The 22,151-nt window shown below is 56.4% G+C and overlaps 1 protein-coding gene across 1 annotated transcript in view; it reads right to left on the bottom strand.

The window, feature by feature from the left end:
* Nucleotides 1-22,151, bottom strand: part of ARHGAP26 (Rho GTPase activating protein 26) — a 74,145-nt gene that overhangs the window by 12,491 nt on the left and 39,503 nt on the right. The window contains exons 12-19 of the mRNA XM_026045784.1: nt 20,714-20,750; nt 17,584-17,649; nt 16,209-16,283; nt 13,114-13,201; nt 11,864-11,922; nt 11,112-11,217; nt 6,703-6,862; nt 4,610-4,748 (exon numbers count right to left, since the gene is read on the bottom strand). Of these exons, the coding sequence (XP_025901569.1) occupies nt 4,610-4,748; nt 6,703-6,862; nt 11,112-11,217; nt 11,864-11,922; nt 13,114-13,201; nt 16,209-16,283; nt 17,584-17,649; nt 20,714-20,750 (730 nt within the window). The remainder of the gene's footprint in view (nt 1-4,609; nt 4,749-6,702; nt 6,863-11,111; nt 11,218-11,863; nt 11,923-13,113; nt 13,202-16,208; nt 16,284-17,583; nt 17,650-20,713; nt 20,751-22,151) is intronic.

Genomic DNA, 22,151 nt, shown 5'->3' with positions numbered 1-22,151 from the left:
GTCATTAATATTTTACATTCCTGACGACTTCTTAAATACCACATAACCTGAAAAAATATTAAAATGCTAATTCTGTGCAGGAATGAACCGGCCTGCGCTGAGCCGGGCGGCCAGCCACGTGCCTGGAGCAGGGCAGGACAGATCAGCTAGTTAAGGGACAGTTCAGACAGCTCGAGTGTTTCTCAGGCCTCGTTCGAGGATGTTTTACACCCCTGGCTAGTGCTGTACAGAGAGCCCTGCCTCATTTGGGAAACTTCAGCAGCTACACAGGATAATATTATATAGTCCAAACTGATGCCTGCAGCCTAGGCTCTCTTCTCAGCTCTGCACCAGACTACCTAAAAACACATTAATTCATTCTCAGAAGATGCTTTTCCCATATAAGCAGTAATTGCAGTTGTGAGAAGCAATTAGCAGCGCTCATGGTGTGGAAAATCGTCCTATGGAGGGAGCTGCCACTTCTGCCGTGTTCCTTTCACAACAGATCAGTACCTGATGCGTCCCTCTTCAATGACAAATCTCTCCAAGAAAGGATTTTCCCTTCCTACAGCGACTAAAAGGCAGCCAGCAGCGGGGGTCCCCACTCTGCATCCCTCGGTCACACAGCCCTGCTTGTCTTGGGCGGAAAATACGCAGTGCTCAGGTCTGCTGGACACGCTTAATGAGGGGATGAAACGGATCTCCATGCTAAGAGGAGCTCCTGGTTGCATGAGAAGCTAATCCTGAATACCCAGCACAAAGAAATCCTTACATTTGTGTAAGACAACAAGGAGAAGCGCTGGCCGGGGCACAGGGCAGATCCTCCCCGCTGCTTGGCAGGCAGGATTACACTAACCAAGGYCTGGTGATGCCATGGAGGAGGTCGAGTCCGACCTTCCTGGTGATGCTCCGTGGCCRCAGACCCTGACCATGCCCTGCTCAGGGGTGGATGGAGAGCGAGGCCTAACCCCGTCCCAGGCAGGGAGACACCCAGCGATGGAGAAGGAAGGCAAAGAAGAGGGAGTTATTAGGACTTGGTGACAATCTCGTGCTCAGATTACAGCTGGGGACCTCAGCAAGCTGCCAAATCCCTGTAAGAGCAGTGCTGAGAATAGAGAGACCAGATCCTGCACCCGAGGAGCTCTTCCCACCTCCGTTCAGCCCATGGAAGCACCACAACCGCTCCACTGGAGCTGGAGAAGATCCCTAAAGGCGTCAGCAATGTCTGGAGAGACCATCAACACTGTACTTGAAGCAAAACGTTGTTGGCAGAAATCTCCAGCACATTTGCCTCCTGGGCCCAGCTCCCTTTCCTCATTCCTCTAGAAACGCGGAGATGWTCCACAGCAGTCAGTCTAAACAGGCTCTTTTGTACTGAAAGGCCCTCCTCGTATCATCCACCCCGCAAAAACCTCCTTTTCCTTTGCTGGGCTCGCTAGTACTCACAGTAATCGTGAGGCAGAGCTCCCAAGCTGCCTGGTTAGAGCAGCTCCTGGGGTACCTTGTGTGCAATTGGGTGTCCTTGGCAGCAGGACAGACCAGAGGATCATAGGACAGCAGGTTGGAGGGACCTCCACGGGGCTGCTCAGGGCAGCCTGGTCCCGAGGACCTCCCAGGATGGAGGCTGCACCTCCCTGGGCTCCTTCTGCCCGGTCTGGGACGCAGCCTCCCTGGGTGAGCTCATCTGCCAGAGATCACCCAAAGCCAAAGACACGCTAATTGTGTCAATAGCTCCCCGCAACTGCATTTCATTAATCTCGATCTCCAGCGAGCTAACAAAGGAGCAACATGATTTATACTTCTCCTTCTCCTCCTTTGTTCCTAGGATTCACTTAGTTATGAGCAGGCTCCTCAGATCAGGATGTTTTTGTCCAACCAAGGTTTCCGGCTTGCCACCTCTGGCACATGAAATGGAAAAACCCAAACAATCCCTTTAGCTTTGAGTCATACAGGGAGCAAACAGAAAGCCAAGCCTTCCCCAAACCAAGTCAAAAAAGCCCATAAACAAGAGTGATTTCCCCAGAGTGCCAAATTCAGAGATATTTATTGGGCTATATTTTACGCCAGCTCCAGCAGCAGGTAATGAGTCTGAAGCGGGGGCTGTAATTCAATCTCACCCTGCAAGCACCGCGCCGGCGGCCGCGCTGCGAGAGCAGAGTTCAGGCAGAGCCCGGCCCCGCCGAGCCGGCTCCGCCGCCGAGCTGGGAGCTAATGAAGGCCCATGTGGGCCCCACAAGGTGACAATGACCAAGCCCCTGGTTATTGCTATCAATCCTTCACTTAGCTATGTTTTCAAGCAAGGCTAACTGCCTGGCTGCCACGAGCATCGGGGGGCCCTTGGTAAGGGTTTCGCTTGCTGAGGGGAAATTGCCTCCATTTGTATCCGTCAAGACGGTGCAATTTGTCCATCCTCCTTAGCCTGATTTAATGGTGGAAGGAGGGCAGCGCAGGTGGCAGCGGACGGGTGGAAAACGCCACTAGCCGCTGAGACAGCCACCAAACTGCCCACGGAAACGGAGGCAGAAGGGTGCCAGCTCTCAGGGCAGCACTCGGCTCTGAGAGCTCCTCTCATGGTAACGCAGCACAAGGGGAAACATCCCCCGGGCTCCTTGGGAGCGTGGGGTTCGGCTGTGCGGGGGACGGGCGACCTCCTGCACGCGGCAGCTCCCCATGGAGCGCCCAGCTCCCGCGTCGGCTCCTTCCAGGGCTGTAAGGAGCTGCTGTGTCCCAGCTGTGCTGACTGAGCCATAAATGCTTCATGATGAAAAACATTATCCCCACAGCAGATAAGAAGAGGCAAAAGTGAAGAAAAGTAGAGCAACGAACTGTACAAATATTGACAAGGAGATAGAGTGGAGCCAGCAGAAATGAGAGGAAAATTAACCCTGTCACAGGGCTCAGCACCAAGGAGGCCAGGCCAGACCACGCCAGGGTTTTGGTATCTGGTCGCCCAGGCCCTACAACAACTGCAGGATGGACATGGAAAACAGGAGCAGCCCAGGCAGAAGCTCCCCCAGACYGAGGGCCGCAGCGACAGGCTGGAGGTGGCAGATCTGCATCGCGAGAGCGGCCTCTAAAGCCACTTCCATTATTTCCAAACCCTTGCTGCCCAAGGCTGAGGTATGAAAATAAGCTCCATAAGCCTCACAAATCAGTGCCGACTGTCTGCGTAATCCAGGAACTCGCTACCAGCCAATACTGAATTAARGGCACTATCAGCCAAGAAGCTGAAAGCGTTTCATGAAAGAGGATGGGAGATGAATGGAAGAATTTGAAACTATCTCCTCATTTTATTTTTCAAAAGGCTGACACGGCACTTGGCATGGTGTTTTTAACAGCTTATGTGAAGGATTTGTCACCATGATGCTTTATTTGGTGCAGCAGCTCCAGAAATGAAGCAGTAAACCTGCTAGAGCTGCTGAGGGCAGGAGAGCCKCTCTGCAGCGGTGCCGGGAACGCGCTGGCTCCGGCTCTGATCCCATCGGTTCCCAGGCGGCCCCACGTCTGCGTGCCAGGGCTCCGCCGCTCCTCTTGGGAGCCTTTCCAGCAAGCCTCGGACCATTCCGGAGCGCAGGGCAGCAATTTCTGGGTGATAAGGGAGATCTAGGGCACCTTGATAACGCTTATCCCCCAGGACTGGGAAGTGCTGAGCAAAGCACTTTGCAGAGCAACAAAACCAGAGCRACGTGCCAAAACGCTGCTGGTAGCGAAAAGCTGATAGGGAACAAAGCGGAGTATTCACYGCGTTAGCGACACGGATTTCCCAAGGAAGGGGCTGAAGAAGGTGAAGCTGCAGGGAAGCAGCCCTTGGGCCRGGCCTGGTGGGTACAGGGAGGCTTCCAGCAGCTTTGGTTTGGGCTGTTTCCAGCACTGCCGTGGTGCTCCGCGTGGCCCAAGGTGCTGTGCAAAGCCTTGCTCAGAGCCTCGCATGCAGCTACAACCACCCCAGGTCAGAAAGGAAAAGAAACTTTAAACTATTCTGCACTGACACATGCAGCGGAGATGACACCAAAATTAAAAAAAGGTGCTGTTTTTTCATGCGCCTGAAGGAAAAGCTGCTGGCGTGGAGAGTCCCCACGCAGGGACAATGACAGGCTGGCCAAAAGGGAGGCCAAGAATGCACTGCTGTGGTAAATCAGTGTATAACCCAGGCCCTCCTTTGGGTCAAATGAAAGRGGCACATGGAGAAGCCAGGAAGAAKGAGACTCTAAAATCTACTTGCTGTTCTCTTAACAGCAAAAAAGTCCATTAGCTCCTAAATTTTCACAAGCAGCTTCTGATTTTTGCTGCTGCCCTCGGAGCAACAGGATGGGCTACTCTCAGAGCATGCCCCGACCCTCTCAGGGCTTCCTTGGGAACCTGCATCACTGCAATACCCTCCAAAACGAGRGCGCCGGACAATCAAGTGCAAGTTAAGCAGAGGCAGCAGGCGGCACGTCAGGGCCAGCGGAGCAGAGGGGGAGCAGAGGTCCCAGTGCCCRGGAACCGCAGGGCTCCCGGGCCAAGCTTGTCCTTCCTTTGGCAGGAGCGGTGCCCGGGTGCTTCCCAGCACTGCAGGGAGCCGCGGGGCAGCAGGGCGCCCCGCTGCCACCGAGGCAGGAAGGCGCACGGCCGCGCGCGCCGCACTTACGCTTCTCGCCGGGCTGCGCCGTGTGGAAGAGCGTGAGGGGCCGCTCGCTGCACGAGGGCGGCTTCGACTCCGCGCTCTTCTTGCGCGACAGCAGCAGCTGCGAGTTCGACAGCGGCGTCTCGGGCACCGTGTTAAATATCTGGTGGGAAACAACAGGCAGGTTTCTCTTTAGCAGTCGCTTCCAAGCAAGCGAGGGTCCCCTGGTTGGCACGAGCAGCTCTGCAAGCGCCTCGGTGCCAGCCCGCGCAGGAGCCACGCATGCAAACACACTGGTATTTGCTCGACTGCCACAATCCTGCTGGTCTGCACCCCTTTCCTCTGCCCCACGCACGATGCTGCTGCAAGAGGGGACAAGTCCTGCCTCGTCAGTGGGGACAGCAGCTCGGTGACACGGGGAGCTCCCCGAGCCGCTTGCTGCTGCGCCGAGGCGGGCAGCTCTCCCCTGGCCTGTCCCAGCCCTGCGTTCCCTGCGGATCCGCTTCCACAGAACGTGGGAAAAGCCGCCCGGACAGGCCACCACCCAGGCTTGATGGGGTTGTTTCATGTGACAACTAAATCCTCGCACATGCCCATAAAAGCTCTGTGCTGGTTTTTACAAATAAATGCTGCAAAGCCAAGATGCCTCTGCCAAAAACATTCATGTTGCRCCTCTCCCCAGCAGCCTGGAGGAGTGGGTGTCCAGCAGTGCCTACAGTCCAGAGACAAGTGCCTGGACAAGTGCCTGATGTGCTGAGCCACCCTCAGCACATCAGGCACCTTATTCCATGGCAGAAACACSCTCTTCTCCCGGGATGCGCCAGGGACCTGCTCTCAAACAGCACCCATCTCTGCCGAGCGCTTTGGCCACAGTGCCTCTCAGCACACACCTCTCTCTGGTCCGTGCACTGGGTGATGGAAGCACCATCAGCCTTGCTCTTTTACAGGCCACACGGTTCCCTTCTTCCCTACGGCTGCTTGTGCAAACCCATCCTTAGCGGCTGCTGTCTGCACAGGGTGATTCCCCAGACTGCCTCGCACCCGCCCTGGTCACTCCTGCGTGCTAAATGCAGCTAAAAACACAGCTAAATGCAGCTAAGCGCCACTCCCCAGCGTGGCATGCAGGCACTGGGTGCAGGGCACCTGCCTTGTCCTGTGTTCCCCTTTCCTGTCCCACAACCAGCATTTTTTCCCTCAAAACACACCCACATTCAAACTGCATTCCARCACTGCATTCTGCTTGGGAAATACAGTGAAATGTATGAATCAAGCAAAAGCATTTGCTTGCTATATAAATACTAAAAGCATCTAGGTATGACTTTTCTGCAGCGCCTTCCCCCAGTGCGGCTGGGAGCAAGAGCTAGGCGGTGCAGGGGAGCCCCGTGATCCGGGCGTGGAGACAACACGAGCTGCTAGCACCTCCGTCCAGCACCTCCGACACAGCCCCTGGCTAAAATTAGCTGCTCGTGGAGCAGAAAAGTCAATAAATAGCCACATTTTAAGGAGCGCCAGTGCTTACTTTGGAGGACTGAGGAGGGAGGAGCCTGAGGACTCAAAGAGCTGTCAGATAAATAGTTTACCCGGCGCTGGCCTTTGCCAGGACTATCTGCCAGGAGCCCAAAGGGAAAAGGAAAGGGGCTTCACGGTGCTAATAAAGGAGTATTAACGCAGAAAGGCCTGAAGTGTGCGGCCTGTGCAGCTCCCTCCACGGCGCTCCTTGCTCTGCGAGCACTAACGTCTCAGCCGTCACGCTGCTGCCTGCAGGGAACAGCACCGCGGCASCGAGTCCATCTCTTAATTTTGCAGCACTTTAAAACAACGGCCCTTTTTCCAGAAGACTATAAAAATAAAAGCTTTGAAAAATAAAATGGATGGATATCTGCAATTTTCAAAACATTAAATGCTGACACAGGCAATAGAGTATTTCAGCATGCCTTTTGGCTAACTTTCCGTTTTGGGATCAGAAATACCGTGCTAAAGTGAAATGACTTGAGCCAGCTCGCATGGGGTTGCAGATCCCCCCGAAGCGGCTGCCCGGGCAGTGGGCACCGTGGCACCCGATGCGCAAGAGCAAGGTGAGAGCTGCTTGCACCAGGGCAAGTGAGCGGCACCGTTACCTTCTCGTGGTTTTCTATCAAGATTTCGATGACAATGTTCTGAAACTTGATGTCCATGATGGCCGCGACCGTCTCCTCCTGAGGCCGGAGCAGCGTCGGCCCGAACACCACGCCGAGGTTCGCCACCGTCATCAGGTTCTGCTTGTGGTTGCTCGCCACCCTGCAGAGGACAGCGAAGAGCACGAGGTGAGGCCAGCACCCGGGCGCAGGCCTTGCAGCTCGGCTCACGCTGCTCAAGCTCCCGGGGAGCTCCGGGAAGGCCCAGCCATGTGGAAAAGTACCAATTTAACCATTTTTGCTACCAGGGAAATTCCAGGGCGGCGAGATGAGTAACGCCGTAAAGCCCCACGGCCGCTGCAGCTACGGAGGCTCGTGTTGCAAACCCCTCCCAGGCAAACATGTTGAGTCAGTAGCGCTCCAAGCCCTGCTCCACACAAGCCCTGGCGCCGGCCCGCACGGAGCACGGGGAAGAGTTGGAGGGCATTGCAGGAAGGTGCCCAACAGCCAGCAACCTCTGAGCAGACACAGCAGTGACCCTGCACCGTGCAAGCGCTGTCCCGTGCCCGCTCCGCACCGCAAGCACCAGCCCGTTCCTGGCCAGGCTGCGGGGCCGGGAGCGCCGCGAGCCGCCGAGCTTCCCGCTCGCCCGCGGCCTCCCCCGGCGTTGGGAAGCTCTGAATATTTTATGGTGTCTGGGAAGCCGCCTCCGTGGGTGAAGGCGGTGGGAGATGCGGGGCTCTCGGTGCCGCGGAGCGGAGCRGCTCCCTGCGGAGCGTGCGGGAGAGCACGGCTGGAGCGGGCGGCGCTGCCCGCCCACCAGCCTGTTCGCTGTGCTCACATCCCAGTGCCTTCGGGCAGCCCAGACCCATCGACTGAACGTATTCCAACCTTTCCCGCTCCGACCACCTCCTCGCCAGGACATCCACAAACGTCAGGGACGTTCCTGCCGTGCAGCCACATCTGTACTCAGAGGAGCATTCCCGACGCCCTACCAGGACTTGGAAAAGTGCAGCTGCGACTCCCACAGTTGGGAGAGCACCGGGACCCTGTGCAGCAACCCTAACGATGCTGGGGTGTTTGCACAACAACGCTCATTCATGAAACCACAACAACACTGACCTGAGTCTTATCAAATCAGCCACCCTCGTTTTTCGTTACCATCCCCTCGCAGCGCACAGCCCTAATGAATGGCTTGGTCGCAGCAAGGGGCCGGGAGGGCTCCCGTTAATTACTGCAAATTAAGCTATTACCGGCTTCACGAGCAGTGCCCGCTCAGGCAGGCCTGCGGGTACCAGCGCAGGGTGTCCCGTCCCGGGGCCAYGGGTGCCAGCGCAGGGTGTCCTGTCCCATCCTGTCCCGTCCTGCGGCCCCGCGCAGCCCCCGGCCCCTCCAGGAGGGGAAGGGGCTGTGCCCGGGCCACCCGCAGCGGCTCCCATTGCCCCGCAGCCCCAGTGTGGACCTGGTGGCAGCYGCGGCGCCGAGCAGGGCAGCGGAGCAGATCCACAGCGGGCCGCGTTGCCTGGATACTCTGCAATCACAGGCAAGACCAAACATAATTTAATACGGCGTGATTGTCGGCCAGGCCTCGGCGCAGGGCTGCGTTCCCCTCCCCTGCGCTCCTGCTGCGCGGCCCGCGGGTTTGGTGGCAACGCGGCCGCTGTGCCGCGCGGCTCCCTGCACGGGACGCTGCCGAGGGGCACCGGGGCCCACAGCCCGCCCAGCACCGAGAGCCGAATCCCATCCCGGAGAACAGTCCCTCGTCAGGAGTCCTGGGCCAGGTCTGCACGCGCTGCTGCAACCATCCTGCGCATCTACAGGTGAAATAGGTGCCCAGCGGAGCTCGCTGCCGTTAGCGACAGCAGCGCGACTGCCATCCTCGAACTACAGGCTGCTGCAGGGGGGATCCTACAAATTACGCCCCTGCTTTTGGCTCTGGTGCAAATTAAAGACCAAAAGCACACGGCATGTGCCCAGTCCCTAACGCGTGCCTGTGGATTCACCTCAGCCTTGCACCGATCGAGTGCAAGTGAGGGCCTGGTGCCCCTCTGCTCCTCGTCTCAATCCCGGCTTGGCCTGGATAAGCTCAGTGCTAACAGAGCAATCCACTGCCCGCAGTCAACTCGGTCTCTCCTCTCTCATGCTGATTTTCCCCAGGAAGGGCGTGCGGCACCCAGGGGGCTGCGATGCCTCCAGTGGGATCACAGCCGCATCCCGTCGCCATGGCAGCCGCTTCCACGGCCGTCGGGAACACCGGGAGAGCGAACGGCCACACATGGAGGCCACGGCTATGGATGGAGGCCATGGCCATGCATGGAGGCCACAGCTCGCGGGGCAGGAGCAGCCACACAGGAGGCAGCACCAGGGCCACCGTGGGGAGGGCCAGCAGCTCCCCTGCCTTCTGCTTCCACAACAGAGAGGTGTTTCGGAGCACGTTCACATCACAAATACGTGGTCGGCTTCTTCCMCCGAAACACTAATCTTGGAAATTCTGCTTAAGTGGGAAGAAATGGAAGACAGAAATACCCAGAGCTGCTGGTTAAAATATCCACATGGTTTCACTGGGTTTCACACTGAGCCTGCTTTATGCAGCAACCACACAGGAGAAGAAAAAGACAGGGATGACATGCCACTAACAGAGCCACTAACAAAAGTGGCAATTTGCCGCCCTGCCGCCAGCCCCGGGCCTGCCCGTCCATCCGTCCGTGCAGTCCGTCCGTCCGCGCCGCGCGGGGCCGCGTGCAGCGCTCAACCTGTTCCCCTGCTTGGCAGCGCCGYGCTCCCCATTTCATCAGTGCTGGCACCTTCTGCTGATAAAAACATCCGAAAAGCGAGCGCAGCCCTGCCCAGAGATGGGTGCAGGGCCAAAAGGCGCTGTGCTTGGCAAAGCAGCCCAGGAGCCGGCGGCAGCGGGTGCTGCCAGGCGACTCGCGGGGACACGGTCGGCACGGCCGGAGCGCGGTGACGGTGAGCGCTCTGCTCCCGCTGCTCGGCCAGGAGCCGGGGAACAGGGCGCCRGGGAACAGGGCGCCGCGCAGCTCCGCGGCCTCCCGCTGCCCCACCGGCACGCGCCGGCACAGCCACAGCCGGGCAAACCCGTCCCACGCCACGGCGGCGGCGCAAACACGTCCCCGGGGGCACCTCCCGCGCCCGCCCCCCGGCTGCTGCTGGAGCCAGAGCCAGTGGCTCCGCGCCCGCACTCCGAGTCCCGCAGCAGCGCTCGGAGCAGCGTTTCTTTGCCTCATCTCATACAAATGCCACTCTCAACTATTCACACATCGCTGGGGAAAAGAACACCAAATCCAAACGCATCGGCAGGGTGATACCCTGCTGTCCCCAGGCCAGAGCGCACGCGGGCCCGTCACAGCAGCCAGGATGGGCCGCAGCCTGGGAATACTGTCCCARCCCTCCCTGCCCACTGGATCCCACAGAGCAGCAGTGCTCCCACTTGYGCGGCTTCCTGCCTTCTTCCAGGACAGTATTTTTCCCGTTAAATAACAGCTTGGAGCTGTTGTCCTTCCCCGTGCGGCCAGCACGGCGCTGTGCGGCGGCCGCTCCGCTCTGCTGCGCTCCCTTCCCGCCCGGCACGGCTGAATCCCACCGCAGCCAGTCAGCACAGCAGCTTTTGCCACTCGGAGCCCAACCACCCCCTCACTTTCTAACAGCCTTGCTGCAGATTCAAGGGAACAGACCCAAACCTATGTCAGAAGGAAGCATCTGGAGTCGTCTTCAAACATAACTCAAGTATCACTGATTTTTTCTCTCCTACAGACAACCCAGCATTTCCCCAGGACTCTGCTGAATTTCTCTGCTGATTTTCCTGTGCTCATTAACCCTCGTACAGGTGCCAAGGCCTCTCCAAAGGGAGCRGGGCAGCGAGGGGCAGGGAGGGACAGGGACACAGAGCACTGGGGCAGGGAGGGCCTCCAGCTTCGAGGCCGCCAGCTGCACCTGGCAACACATTCACTTTTAAACACTAATCAAAGGCTTCCATGGCAACCGGTGAGAGCAGGAARGAGATGGGAAATTACAGGTCAGCTCTTCATTGAAGGCAAAGGATTCATTTGGCTCCTCTGCCCTCCAGAAGCTTCAAGGTGACCTGCAAGTGCTGATTACTCGGGGCGCAGGGCTGCGCTGCGGTGCCCCAGAGCAGTCCTTGGGCAGGAGGCCGGGGATGCTCCAAGCGCCCGCAGCACCGACAGGGWCATTAAAACCCCTGTGCTGCCCTGCGAGCCGCGCTCCCTTCCTCCCGCATCTCCTCTGGCACCGACTTCCATTGCGCTCACACCGGGGTTTGCAGTCAAGCAGATATGAGTCAACACCACGCACACAAACAAGGAAACTTTGCTGCCACTGTTGACTTTCAGAGGAAGTGGAAAAAGGAGAGAAAAACACATCAGTCATGTACATACTTTGCCAAGTGGTTCATGAGCAAGTGCAGCATCTGCCTGTTCTTCTCGGGGAGCCGATGCACCAGGCTGTGGATCTCGGACACCCTGGACTCCTGGTTCTCCAGTTCTGCATTGGAAATCAAGGGTCATTTATCTCTGCTAGAGTGTTTTTATTATAGAAAAAAAACATGCAAGCCCAGACAGTAACACAGACAGACACGTGGGGACCCAAGACTCCCCGCTTCAGGGGGATGTTGCTGAGGGCACTTTTTCCTTTTACCAATTCCCATCAGTTGTTTTACAAAGGACCCAAGTGACAGGCTGGACCACAGCTGAAAACAGAGCCCAGGCGCATGCAGAGCCCACGGCGATCAGAGAACGGGCTGCTTGTACCCTGGCTGCTTCCCAGMCTTTCCAGGTGGGCATCACAGCACCCGCTCCCAGCCCAGCGCCCAGGCAGGGATCAGCACAYGGATCACAGCCGCGGAGGTCACACACGGATCGCATCCAAAAGCTTTCTYTGAACAAACCCTCCCTCCTCCACGGAGATGACGGTTAAAAAACAACCACCAGCTACTGCCGTCACTCGTTCCTCCCCTGCCCTTGCGGGACCGACATTTCTACCCAGGACATCCCAAATAACCGCAGTCCCTCGGTCTCGTTCTGCCTTCCCGGCTCTGCGAACGGGAGGCCGGTGGGGAAGGTGGAGAGGAGAGGCTGTGYACAGCTATGTGCAAACTTCCTACAGACACCACAAGCATCACAAAACCCACTCGCTGCTTTGATGAAGCTCCTTTGAAACTGGTACATCATGAGCGGCCCTGGGAGCATCCTGGGATGAAAAAAAAGAAATGTGACATGAATAAGATACATTTGAGCAGAAGAATCCACAAGATCGCAGAAACATAACTTTGCCATTACCATAATTCAGCTCACTTTTTAAAAGTGCAGAACTAAGCAACAGCAACTCTGCTAATTAATTCCTCTCATCAGAAGGAATAAGATATACTGAGGGAGCTTCGATTTATCCTTCCTTCCATTTCTGGTCTACACGCAATCCATCTTGAATTTCAGCATTCCTTCAGAACCACTGTGCAAGCTCATGATTCTCAAATGAGTTTAAAAATAAATTTAAAAAAGAAACAAATCTAGTCATAAAACTTCAGCAATTGCTGCTTCCATTAAATTCCCCCTCTCCTTCCTGCTTCCAGATCCCTTCAACGTGACATCTTAGTAAACTTAAACTGATATAAAAGGGAGCAAAAGAAGGCTGTTTCATGTTAACACTGACGAAGTTCTGGAGCCTGGAAGAGCCTCTGCAAGCTTGCCCTGCACCTGCACACGCAGCAGCTCTGCCCTCCTCATCCCTGTGCCCCCGAATCTGCCCCTTCTCCTCCTTCTTCACCACTTTACCCRGTGAGGGCTCTTCCCCAGCTGCTGACTTCCCCCATCGCCTTGCAAGCAGCTCAGRCTCTGGAGCAAAGGTTGCCAATCARGCAAAATTATGTAGTGTTTTGTGATTTTCTAGGCTGAGATCCATGACGCTAATTATACTCATCACCCTAATTGGATTTAGCTTCTCTCTTGCTCTCTCTTGAAAAACCAAAACAAAACACCCAGAACAGCAGCCGAAAGCAAAAGCTGCAGCCACAGCAGGTAGAAGCACGTTGGGGATAACGAAGTGCTGACGGCTGCCAACAAATGAGCGTTTTTGGAAGATAACCCGAGATGATAACAGCACCAAGCTCCACGCAGCAGTTCCTGCTGCAGTAAAGCTCAGCCCAGCGCCAGCCCTGCACGAGGACAGCACCAAGGCACAGCCTGCACTGGAGCACTCCTGCACCCCGTGCTTCACAGGAGCAGCTTTAAAACCACAGCTGTACCACATATGCAACAGTATAGAGCTCAGTGTGTTCCCTATCTCCTGCTCGGCTATACCAGAGGGAAGGAAAAGGGCAGGAGGCTCCATGCAAGGCCAGCCYGGCCCCTGGATCTGCAGCGCCCGCTGAGAGCCGTCCCTCACCTCAGGTAGGTTTTCAGTGCACTGGTTATGGTCTTTATTTCCCATTCCGCACAGATCTCCGTCTCCATTTCGGTGGCTGCCTTGGGATCTATGGAAAAGAAAAAGAAGAGAGTGGGCCAAAGCTGCGGAAACCCGGCACCTACCCTGGCAGTGCGGCAGGACCCCAGCAGGTCTCTCCATGCCCCAGTTTGTTAGTGATTCCAGAGCCTTCTGACCACGAGGGAATCCCTGGGACACTGCTGCTATCAGGCTGCATCTGGAACAAGGGCTGGGACACATGGATCCCCTTGCATGCACCTAGAAAGCTCCTGAGAGCAGATCCCGCAGACACCCTGCTCCGGCAGCGCCTTGGGTGCTTGCTTCTGTGGGGRGTTCTTGTCACCCACACGGGAACACACTCCCGAATTTGAAAGCAAAAGGTAAACACAGCTCAACTTTAGACCTAATTAAAAGGATGTACTGAATAAGAGTTAGGATCTCCCTGAGGCCAAAGGGGCTCTTTTAATTAAAAAAAGAAAGACATCAAGAGAAGCCCTTGAAAAAGTAAACATTTAAAAACCCATATATTCACACCGAGTTCACATGTGTCTCTTGTGTTAATCACACAAACGAACAGCGTCCTCCCTCAATGCCAGGGCAACCTCCCACTGTGCCGCTAACCGGCTGGAGACAAATCTGGCATAGTGAAAAAATACATACATATGTACATAGATATACATACATATGCAAGGTTTTTAGCAGCAGGGCCTTCAGGGAAGCTGGGCAAACAGCTCCAGCCTGGACGTCATTCCCAAGGCGCTGCCAGGAGCGGGAGGAGCCACCCTGTCCCGCTGCCGGCGCTCGGGCCGGGCTCGGCGCGGATGGGAGCGCCTCCAGATTTACGAGCCCGCAAGTGGCCGGCCTGGGGGTGCCGGAGGCCGCGCGCGTCCTGCCGGCTCGGGAAGGCTGCCCGCGCTGCCGTCATCTTCGCACAAGGACAAATTCTCATATGAGCTGGTGTAAACATGGAGCAGTGTCCCCACGTAAGGGAAAAAATSAAGGAATTTGCTACGCTGGTTTGCTGTCTTCTGGAGGGGCAGCATGGACGTCTGGGGGGAAAAGGCCATTTGGCCGGTCAGGCTCTTGGCCCTTGAGGGAATTCCTCGCAGTTCCTGCAGGAATTCCTCCTGGTTCCTGCGGGAATTCCCTCCCCTGCCAAGCTCCTGTCCACTTCTCCCATAGGAAACGCGAGTCGCGCAGGAGCGGCCGGTGCGGGGTGCGCCGGGGCCGGCCGCGCGTCATGCCCAAGGCCTTCGCGACAGTGTCACTTACAGCAGGCCCGCTCGCTGCAACCTGAGCTTTCTGCCATTTAGACTGTATGCGAATCGCTAGCGCTGCCCACATTCATTTCTAAATATAAGGGAAACCTGAAGTTGTAAGCAAAATGTGTCGCCTCCATTCACGGGCTTTTGCTGCGAGCAGGGAGTGTGGAAGTAGACGGTGCTTCTGCTCCCCAGGGCCCCCAGATGCTCCAGGAGGGCCCGAGGGTGTCAGCGCAGCTCCCTGCTCCTCACAGACAGCCACAGCGCTAGGGCTGAGCGAGATGATTTAATCACCGGGGATCAGGAGGAAGATCTGCAGACACGGGGTTGCAGAGCCCCGGCGATGCAGAGCGTGGGGACGCGGCTGTGGCTGCAGCGGGACGGGACGTGCCAGCCCGCGGCGCAGCACCCTCCGCTAGCAAAGAGCTGCCAGCGCCACGAGAAGCCACCACGTTACAAGACAGCCGAGTCAGCTCCGGTCACGGAGGAGATAAGGGGCTCTGGACGGTGTCCAAAAGCGGGGACAGCCCCAGCTCGTGCCCCATGCATGCCGGTGCACGGGCGCTGCGCGGCGCGAGGTGCCCCAGCCCCRGGCTATTTCTGTCAGCAATGCTCTTTAAGTGGTGCTCACATGCTGCCGTGCCAAATGTGCGCACCATGAGGCTGGGCTGGCCTCTCTGCTGTTCTCAGTGGCCAGCAGGACACGCTCACATGCTCCAGGGCCCATGCCAAACTCTTATTAATAAAAGAAAGTCAGTCACTGGCTCTTGTGACTGCAGAGAACTTTCCAAATGCCAGCACATAAGTGATGCAGAGATGTCCCCTTGCGTCAGCCGGGAGTCTGAAACAGTGATTTAGAGTATTACCCTTCTGCTTCCGAGTAGTCTCTCTGGATTATCAATTTTACATAGGTTAATGCTGACAGCGTAAGAGCCACCAGGGCCTTGCTCAGGGAGCGTTTTGGCAGCAGGAAGAGAAGGAGGCGGTGGAAGAGGAGAGGCAAGGAGACTGGGAGTGAAATGTGGTGGATTGAAACCTGCTGCAAGGAGAAAGGAGCCCCAGTACCTTGGGGTACATGGAAAGGGTAGCTGGATAGGGAAGGGATGCTAATAAGCAAATGGAAAAGAGAGGAAAGGGAAGGGAAGGGAAAGGAAAGGAAGGGAACACCACAGATGTGCCTCGCTYGTCCCAGGGAGCAACACCCGCTCAGAGGTGTGAACAAGCAGCTAAGCGCTTGTTTCCTCACTAGTGCAGAGCTGGCAGAGCGAGGAGGCTGCTGGCACCTTGCTCAGAGCCCAGCTCTGCAGTGGGGTGACCCAGTGCCGCCCCTTCTCCCCAGCACCCAGGACCACGGGATCTGCTACCGGGGTCCCAGCACGAGGAGACCGCGCACTTGAAGGGCCTGAGCAAGACTGTGCTGAACAGGCAGGAGAACATCCAAGGGGGAAACTAGAGCCACTGGCAGTGTGCAACTAGGAAAAAATAWTCAGAAATATTCTGGGAGCTATGCGGCAGGGGTGAGATGAAAAGCCAAAGCTTTGAGCAATTACTTCTTTGAAGACTTTATAGTTTTCATTCAGGAAGGCTGCCCAGACTTCTGCACGTGTGAGCAGGACACCAGGACAGCTCCGGCAAGGCTCCTACCTGTCCCCAGCCAGCAGTACCTCCAGCAGCCCGGGGTCCTTAGAGCACCTTGGCCACCATGAGGCACTGGGACAAGAGCCTCCGTCCCCTCCTCGCAAGGCTTCAAAGCTGCACCTTCTACTTGCCTTTAGCGTGACATGAGACACGTACCCATGAGGATGCTCAACAGCTTCTGCACCCGAGAGTTCACTCCGACGATCCGGTAGAGTCCCTGCTCATTGATCCCTGGGAGAAACAAGGAGTTCATTAGCAGCGTGTTGGAGGCCCTACTAACACTGCTTTCAGTTCACTGGCCTCCCTAAAAGCAGCAATAACTCAAGTCTCTCACCAACTATGTACAAACTCTCATCCTAGCTATAACAGAAGAGGGTAAAATTAGGTTTTGATGTCAGAGCTCTCACGTATTCCTTAACAGTGTTGCCCTCATTTAGCTCAGGAATCAAAGGCACCAGGACATGTTCTTGCCACGCCACCCACGAGCGAGGGAGCACGGCTGCACTGAGCACCAAGGGCAGCTTTGGAAAACAGCCCATGTTGAGGTCTGAGCCTCCCYGAGTTCTCCAGGAGGGCCTAGAACAACAAGGCCTTGAACAAAATATTATTATTCTTGTAAYGCTGCAAACGACACAAAGTCTAGACCTCTTTGCTACAGCCAACGACAGCCAGAGGACTTAACTGGTGACAGAAGCCTTCTGTCCCCCAGAGCACCTCTGAGTTAGGAATGCCGAACGCGGCAGCTCCAGCTCATTCCATTTTCCCTAATAATTGTATTTGCCTTGTTTGCTTGCTGGTCTCATCTACCGCTTTGCTTTTTGCATTTATTGCTTTGTTCCCATATGGCTTTTAAACCATGACCTGGATGTTGCAGGAAGCTGTGAGCAGCATGAAAATCTCCAAACACTCTCATGTGGGAGRCAGCAGAAGCCCATAGTCACCGTGGCTCCCTGGCTCCGACAGCGACTCCCGCAGTGCCGCAAGTTCCCCGCAGAGCACCCCATGCTAGACAGCCCCCAGCATCCTACGGCATCTGTGGGCAGGAAGAAGCTGCCAGCAGAAGATCGCTGGCAGCAAYGCGGGCAAGTCAGACCTTGCTCAACTGAAAGCTGCCTGCAGGGCCTGTCTTTTATCCCTTTGTATAAGCGCAGGTAACAGCTCCCACAGCCCATCTGTATATGCATTATACCCATTGTCTTGGCAAGCAGCTCGGGGCAGCACGGACACATGCTGCAGTGCTTATCATCCCACCAGAGAGGAAGAGCTCTGCACAGACCTCGCACCAGGACACGCTCACACAGAGCACACAGCCTCCTTCCTCGCTGCCTGCCGAACCCCAGCGCACCATTTCCGGATTCAGCTGTTCCTGGTGTTTGTAGGACCGCTAGAGCCCGGGTTGTGCAGCCAGGGCCGTCGCAGCCTGGGCGCCGGCTCTCCGGGTGAACGCCGCGCGCCGGCCAAAGGCACCRGCCGCCCTCGCTGCGCGCCGCGACGCCTCCCCCAGGCAGCACCACCAGGCGCAGGGCCCTACCTCTGGTTTCCACAGCGTGGATGCATTTCCTGATGATGCTGAAGCCGATGTTATCCAGCTGGGCYGCTGCGAGGGAAGAGCGAGAGTGGTGAGAAGGGTGAGCGCTCAACCCGCGGGCATCGCGTGTACACGGAGCCACAGCGCGTGCCGAGCTGCAGTGTGTGCCGAGCTGCAGCGTGCTAGGCTGCCAGGTGCTGAGCTGCCATGTGCTGAGCTGCACCACGCTGAACTGCAGCACGCTGATCCRTGCCACGGTGTGCACCAAGCGATGCACAGGGCTGGGAGCAGGAGCCCAAGCGGGTGCCGGCGGCAGAACCGTGCCACATGCTCCTTCGCACAGGGCTGGGCAGCAGGACCGACGGCCAGAGGCCTCCCGGCCATCTGCAGATTCAAGCCCACAGTTGGTCAATATCTTAATTTTGGATGGAGGTGGGACAACCCGGAGAACACTGTGCTGGGCAGCGGATCCTGGGCTGTTTGGAGAAAGGAGACTCACCTACATGGCTGGCCGTGCAAATCCTTGAGCACTGCACAAGCAGCCTGCTTGCTCTGAACACCAGATAAACCAGCTCAGCTCTCTCAGATCTGCACCCTGTAGCCACAGCAGCGCTGCTGCTGGAGAGTGGGCTGCGGTTCGACTAACTGAGACCAGAGCTCACTCCAGCTCTGCTCCGTGCTAGCCCTAACCTGACCTCTTGGTATCCTGGTACAACATCACCTGGACCTACACAGCGTTATCCCGGGCTCTTCACTGGGCACTTTTAAGTGCCAATTATTTCTGCTAGCTACAGGTTTCACCCCTTTCCTTCCATTTCAAGCATGCTTGAGTTTGAGGAGGTGCCGCTCACACATGGGCGTCCTTTGCCACTGGCTGCTCCGGCTGCCGAGTGCTGAACCGCAGCTCCGGCCAAGGCTTTGGATGCCACAGCCAGGGAGAAACAGGAGCGGCCTCTCCAGATGGAAAGGACTGAGCATAATCCTCCCAAGCAGATGAATAAGCCCTTCAACTCATTGCTGAGCTCTAGATCAGGAAAGGTTGGGGATTYATTTGCACTAATTATATCCAGAAATAATATCTGATCAAATATCCAAACTGCCTTTATTCATCCTTAAATTTAACTTTTAATGAGCAACATAAAAGCTTGATTTCCCCGCTCACCCCAGCAGCTTCCATCCTGTTCATTTACCCAGCACCTCAGCGCAGCCACAGCACAGGCCAAGCCGATCTGGACCTGCCCTGATCCCCCGCTTGSCCCACGCAGCACAACGAGCCTGGCCCTGCACTAGGGTGGTCCCCAGGCAGTGCCCGTGTTAACGCCCAGGGTCACAGTGACGGGCAAGGCAAGAGCAGCCCCAAAGGGASCGAGGCTGGCACCCGAGCAGAGGAAGGCGCCAGCGGTGCAAAGGTGCCGCATGGTGCCTGTCCTGCGGCCAGGTCGTGCACACACGTGCTTGGCAGCCCCTCGTGCAAGCACAGTATTTCTAGGGCTACTGAGCTGGCCTCATTGTATTCTACTTTTGCCTGGTAGATTATTTCTGTTTAATCCATTAAATCCTTTGCTTTATGCTGATATGGCATGGCAGAGTGTGGGTAAGGAGGAGAGGCGACCGAATCAGCTCTGCTCGGCCTCGGGCAACCTTGCCAGCTCCAGATGTGCGAGCATTGGTCACGGCAAGGTCAAATCTGGCTCTGTGCATGCTCCCTTATCCATCTTCGTGCAGCAGAACGAAAAGCCATGATTGCTGTGAACTACCACAAAGGGTATTGTGCTATTAATAGCCAAAAAGAGAAGTGGAGAAATGAGGAGTTTAATCTTATTGCAAGTCTTGGACTACCAGTGAGTTGACAAGATGCTGGGAGTTAAGAGCCCTGGGCAAGGATCTTGGCCACCAAGTGAGACACAGAGCAGGGAGACAAGAAACTCAAGGTCCATGAAGAGTTTATAAAAATAAAGACAGTTTTCCATGGGATCCTGTAGTAAAGGGGAGATCAAGTGGGTATGGAGATGGAAACATGGTGAGGAGAAGGAGAATGGAGTTCATCTGTGCTTGTCCACGCAACGTGCACAAGTGGCCCACAGGAGTCATTATCAGAGCAGGGCAATGCCCTCGGGGTGCTCACTCGTGCATCGAACTCATTAAGTGCCAGCCGTTTGCCCACAGTGCCACCACTCTGCAACCCTTCCTCCCCACTCCCAAAGAAGATTAAGATAAACCACCTTGCAGGCTGGTGGCCATCTGGCTGCACAGCAGGATGCAAAATCCAAAAGCTCTGTAAAATTAGATAGAGACCAAAAAGCCGGCCTTGCTCCAGCCCTTGGAGTCTCTTGCTGACTAATAGAAGTAAGAGCAGGAAGCAGAGTTCTATAGGTTTCCAGGGTCAGGGACTGCATCCAGACTCATCTCAATTACGCTCATTGTGAGTCCTTATAGGAAGCTTCCGTATCAAAGCCGGTGTGGCAGAAAGCCAGGTGCAGAACCAGCCTCCCGTGCAGCTCGCAGCTGGCTGCAGTGCGCTCTGACCGAGCACCAATGCATGCTCCGTGCAGGATTGTGAGTCCTTATAGGAAGCTTCCGTATCAAAGCCGGTGTGGCAGAAAGCCAGGTGCAGAACCAGCCTCCCGTGCAGCTCGCAGCTGGCTGCAGTGCGCTCTGACCGAGCACCAATGCATGCTCCGTGCAGGAGCAGCACGGGTGCAGCTGGCTGCGACGCGCTCTGACCGAGCACCAATGCATGCTCCGTGCAGGAGCAGCACGGGTGCAGCTGGCTGCAGCGCGCTCTGACCGAGCACCAATGCATGCTCCGTGCAGGAGCAGCACGGGTGCAGCTGGCTGCAGCGCGCTCTGACCGAGCACCAATGCATGCTCCGTGCAGGAGCAGCACGGGTGCAGCTGGCTGCAGCGCGCTCTGACCGAGCACCAGCGCATGTCCCGTGCAGGAGCAGCACGGGAACACGCTGTTCCCAGGCTGCGCAGCAGGAGCGCTGTGCAAGTGACTTTCCTCGTGTGCTCCCGGCCCTTCCCACAGGCTCCCCGTGCTTGGGAGAGCCCGGCCACAGCTGTCCAGTSCACATGGCCCAACGCGGCCGCGCTCCCGCGGGATACGGTCTGCATGGAAACAGATACTCACTGCCTTCACTTTGGTTGTCCTTGTTCGAGTTGTAGACCTGGAAAACACAAGGAGAAGGTCTCGTGAAGCGCCCGCCTGCGYGCTCAGCCCGGGCCGGCGGCTCACGAGGGGCTGCGCATGCCGGGACAAGCCGGGACGCCAGCACCGACGGCCAGCTGTCCCCTCCCCACCGAAGGCATCCCAACACGACGCAGGGGCAAGGAAAGACACCCACGGCCAGAACCARGGCAGGATTCAGCACTGCAACGGCTGCAGGCAGCGAGCGCCTTTACCCACAGGAACAGCATTTATACCCCAAAAACAAAACAAGGGAAAACAGGCAAGAAAACTAACCAGAGGCTTCTTTGCACTGGTTRTGGCCAAAAACCTGCTTTGTCCCAAGACACTTTTGTCCCAGTGGCAGCTCCCGCCCTCTGGGACTTGCTGGAGGGGACAGGGAACACAGGGAATGGCTGGCGGTGACTCCTCGCTCCCGAGCGGGATGCTCCACTGCGGCTCACGGGCCACAAGACTCAATATCTAAGTGAACAGGCTGCGTATTTAAGGCGATGGTGTGCACCCCYGAGGTGGGACAGGGCTCCGGGAGCTCCGGGGCCTTGTCTGCTGTCCCCTGCTGTCCCCAACCGAAAGGAGCTGGCCCCTGGCTTCGGAGCAAGCGGGGTGCCTGCGGAAGGAAACCTGCCTGCCGGCACAGCCGCTCTTCCCATTTGCCTAATTGAACCTATAATGGGGCTGTTAATCATCGGAGCAAGGAGCACCGTGTCTTTATGCCATGAACTGCAAGTCTGCAGCCACAGGCCAGAGGAGATTTCACGACGAGGTCTGCTATAAAACAAGGAGATTCTGTCATCCTACATCCATCTTATTAAGGATAAACCTTTCATCCCCCGCCAGAGTGTTAATCCATTAACACCACTCCCAACATCAAGGTTTTAACCAAGTCCCACTTCTGCGACATCCTTCCATTTTCCAAGAAAAAGGCTACTTTTAAAAGCAGGCCCTTTTCTTGCAATGGCCCAGGCCTTGCAAAGGGTCAGAGAAGCCTCCCAGCCCTGTGTGTGCCAGAGTCTGCGTGTTGGGATTTGTGTCCCCACAAAATAACAACAAAAAGGAGGACCTAATCTTTGCATCGCCAGGCGGGCCTGCAAGCAGTTCTAGCTAAAACAAGCAAACTACAGCAGCAAACTGCTCAGGGTGAGCAGCAGAGCAGTGCACAAACCCCACCACCCATTTTACACAATTCATTAAGCAAAACAACAACTAATGGGGTTTCTGAATGTGAAAAGATTTGATAGTGCTGGCTACATTTTAAATAAGCCAACGTCAAAAAAAATCTAASTTACTTGGGGGAGATCTTCAATTTTGCTATCATCTCAAAGAAAAGCTGGAACTGAACGGAGCCATATGTTAGCATGACAAAAAAGGGAGTGTGGTTATT

This window comes from Nothoprocta perdicaria, unplaced genomic scaffold (assembly GCF_003342845.1).
Source record: "Nothoprocta perdicaria isolate Ctin4 unplaced genomic scaffold, notPer1 scaffold_107, whole genome shotgun sequence".
NCBI lineage: Eukaryota > Metazoa > Chordata > Aves > Tinamiformes > Tinamidae > Nothoprocta > Nothoprocta perdicaria.
This window is presented reverse-complemented; position numbering and strand designations above follow the sequence as displayed.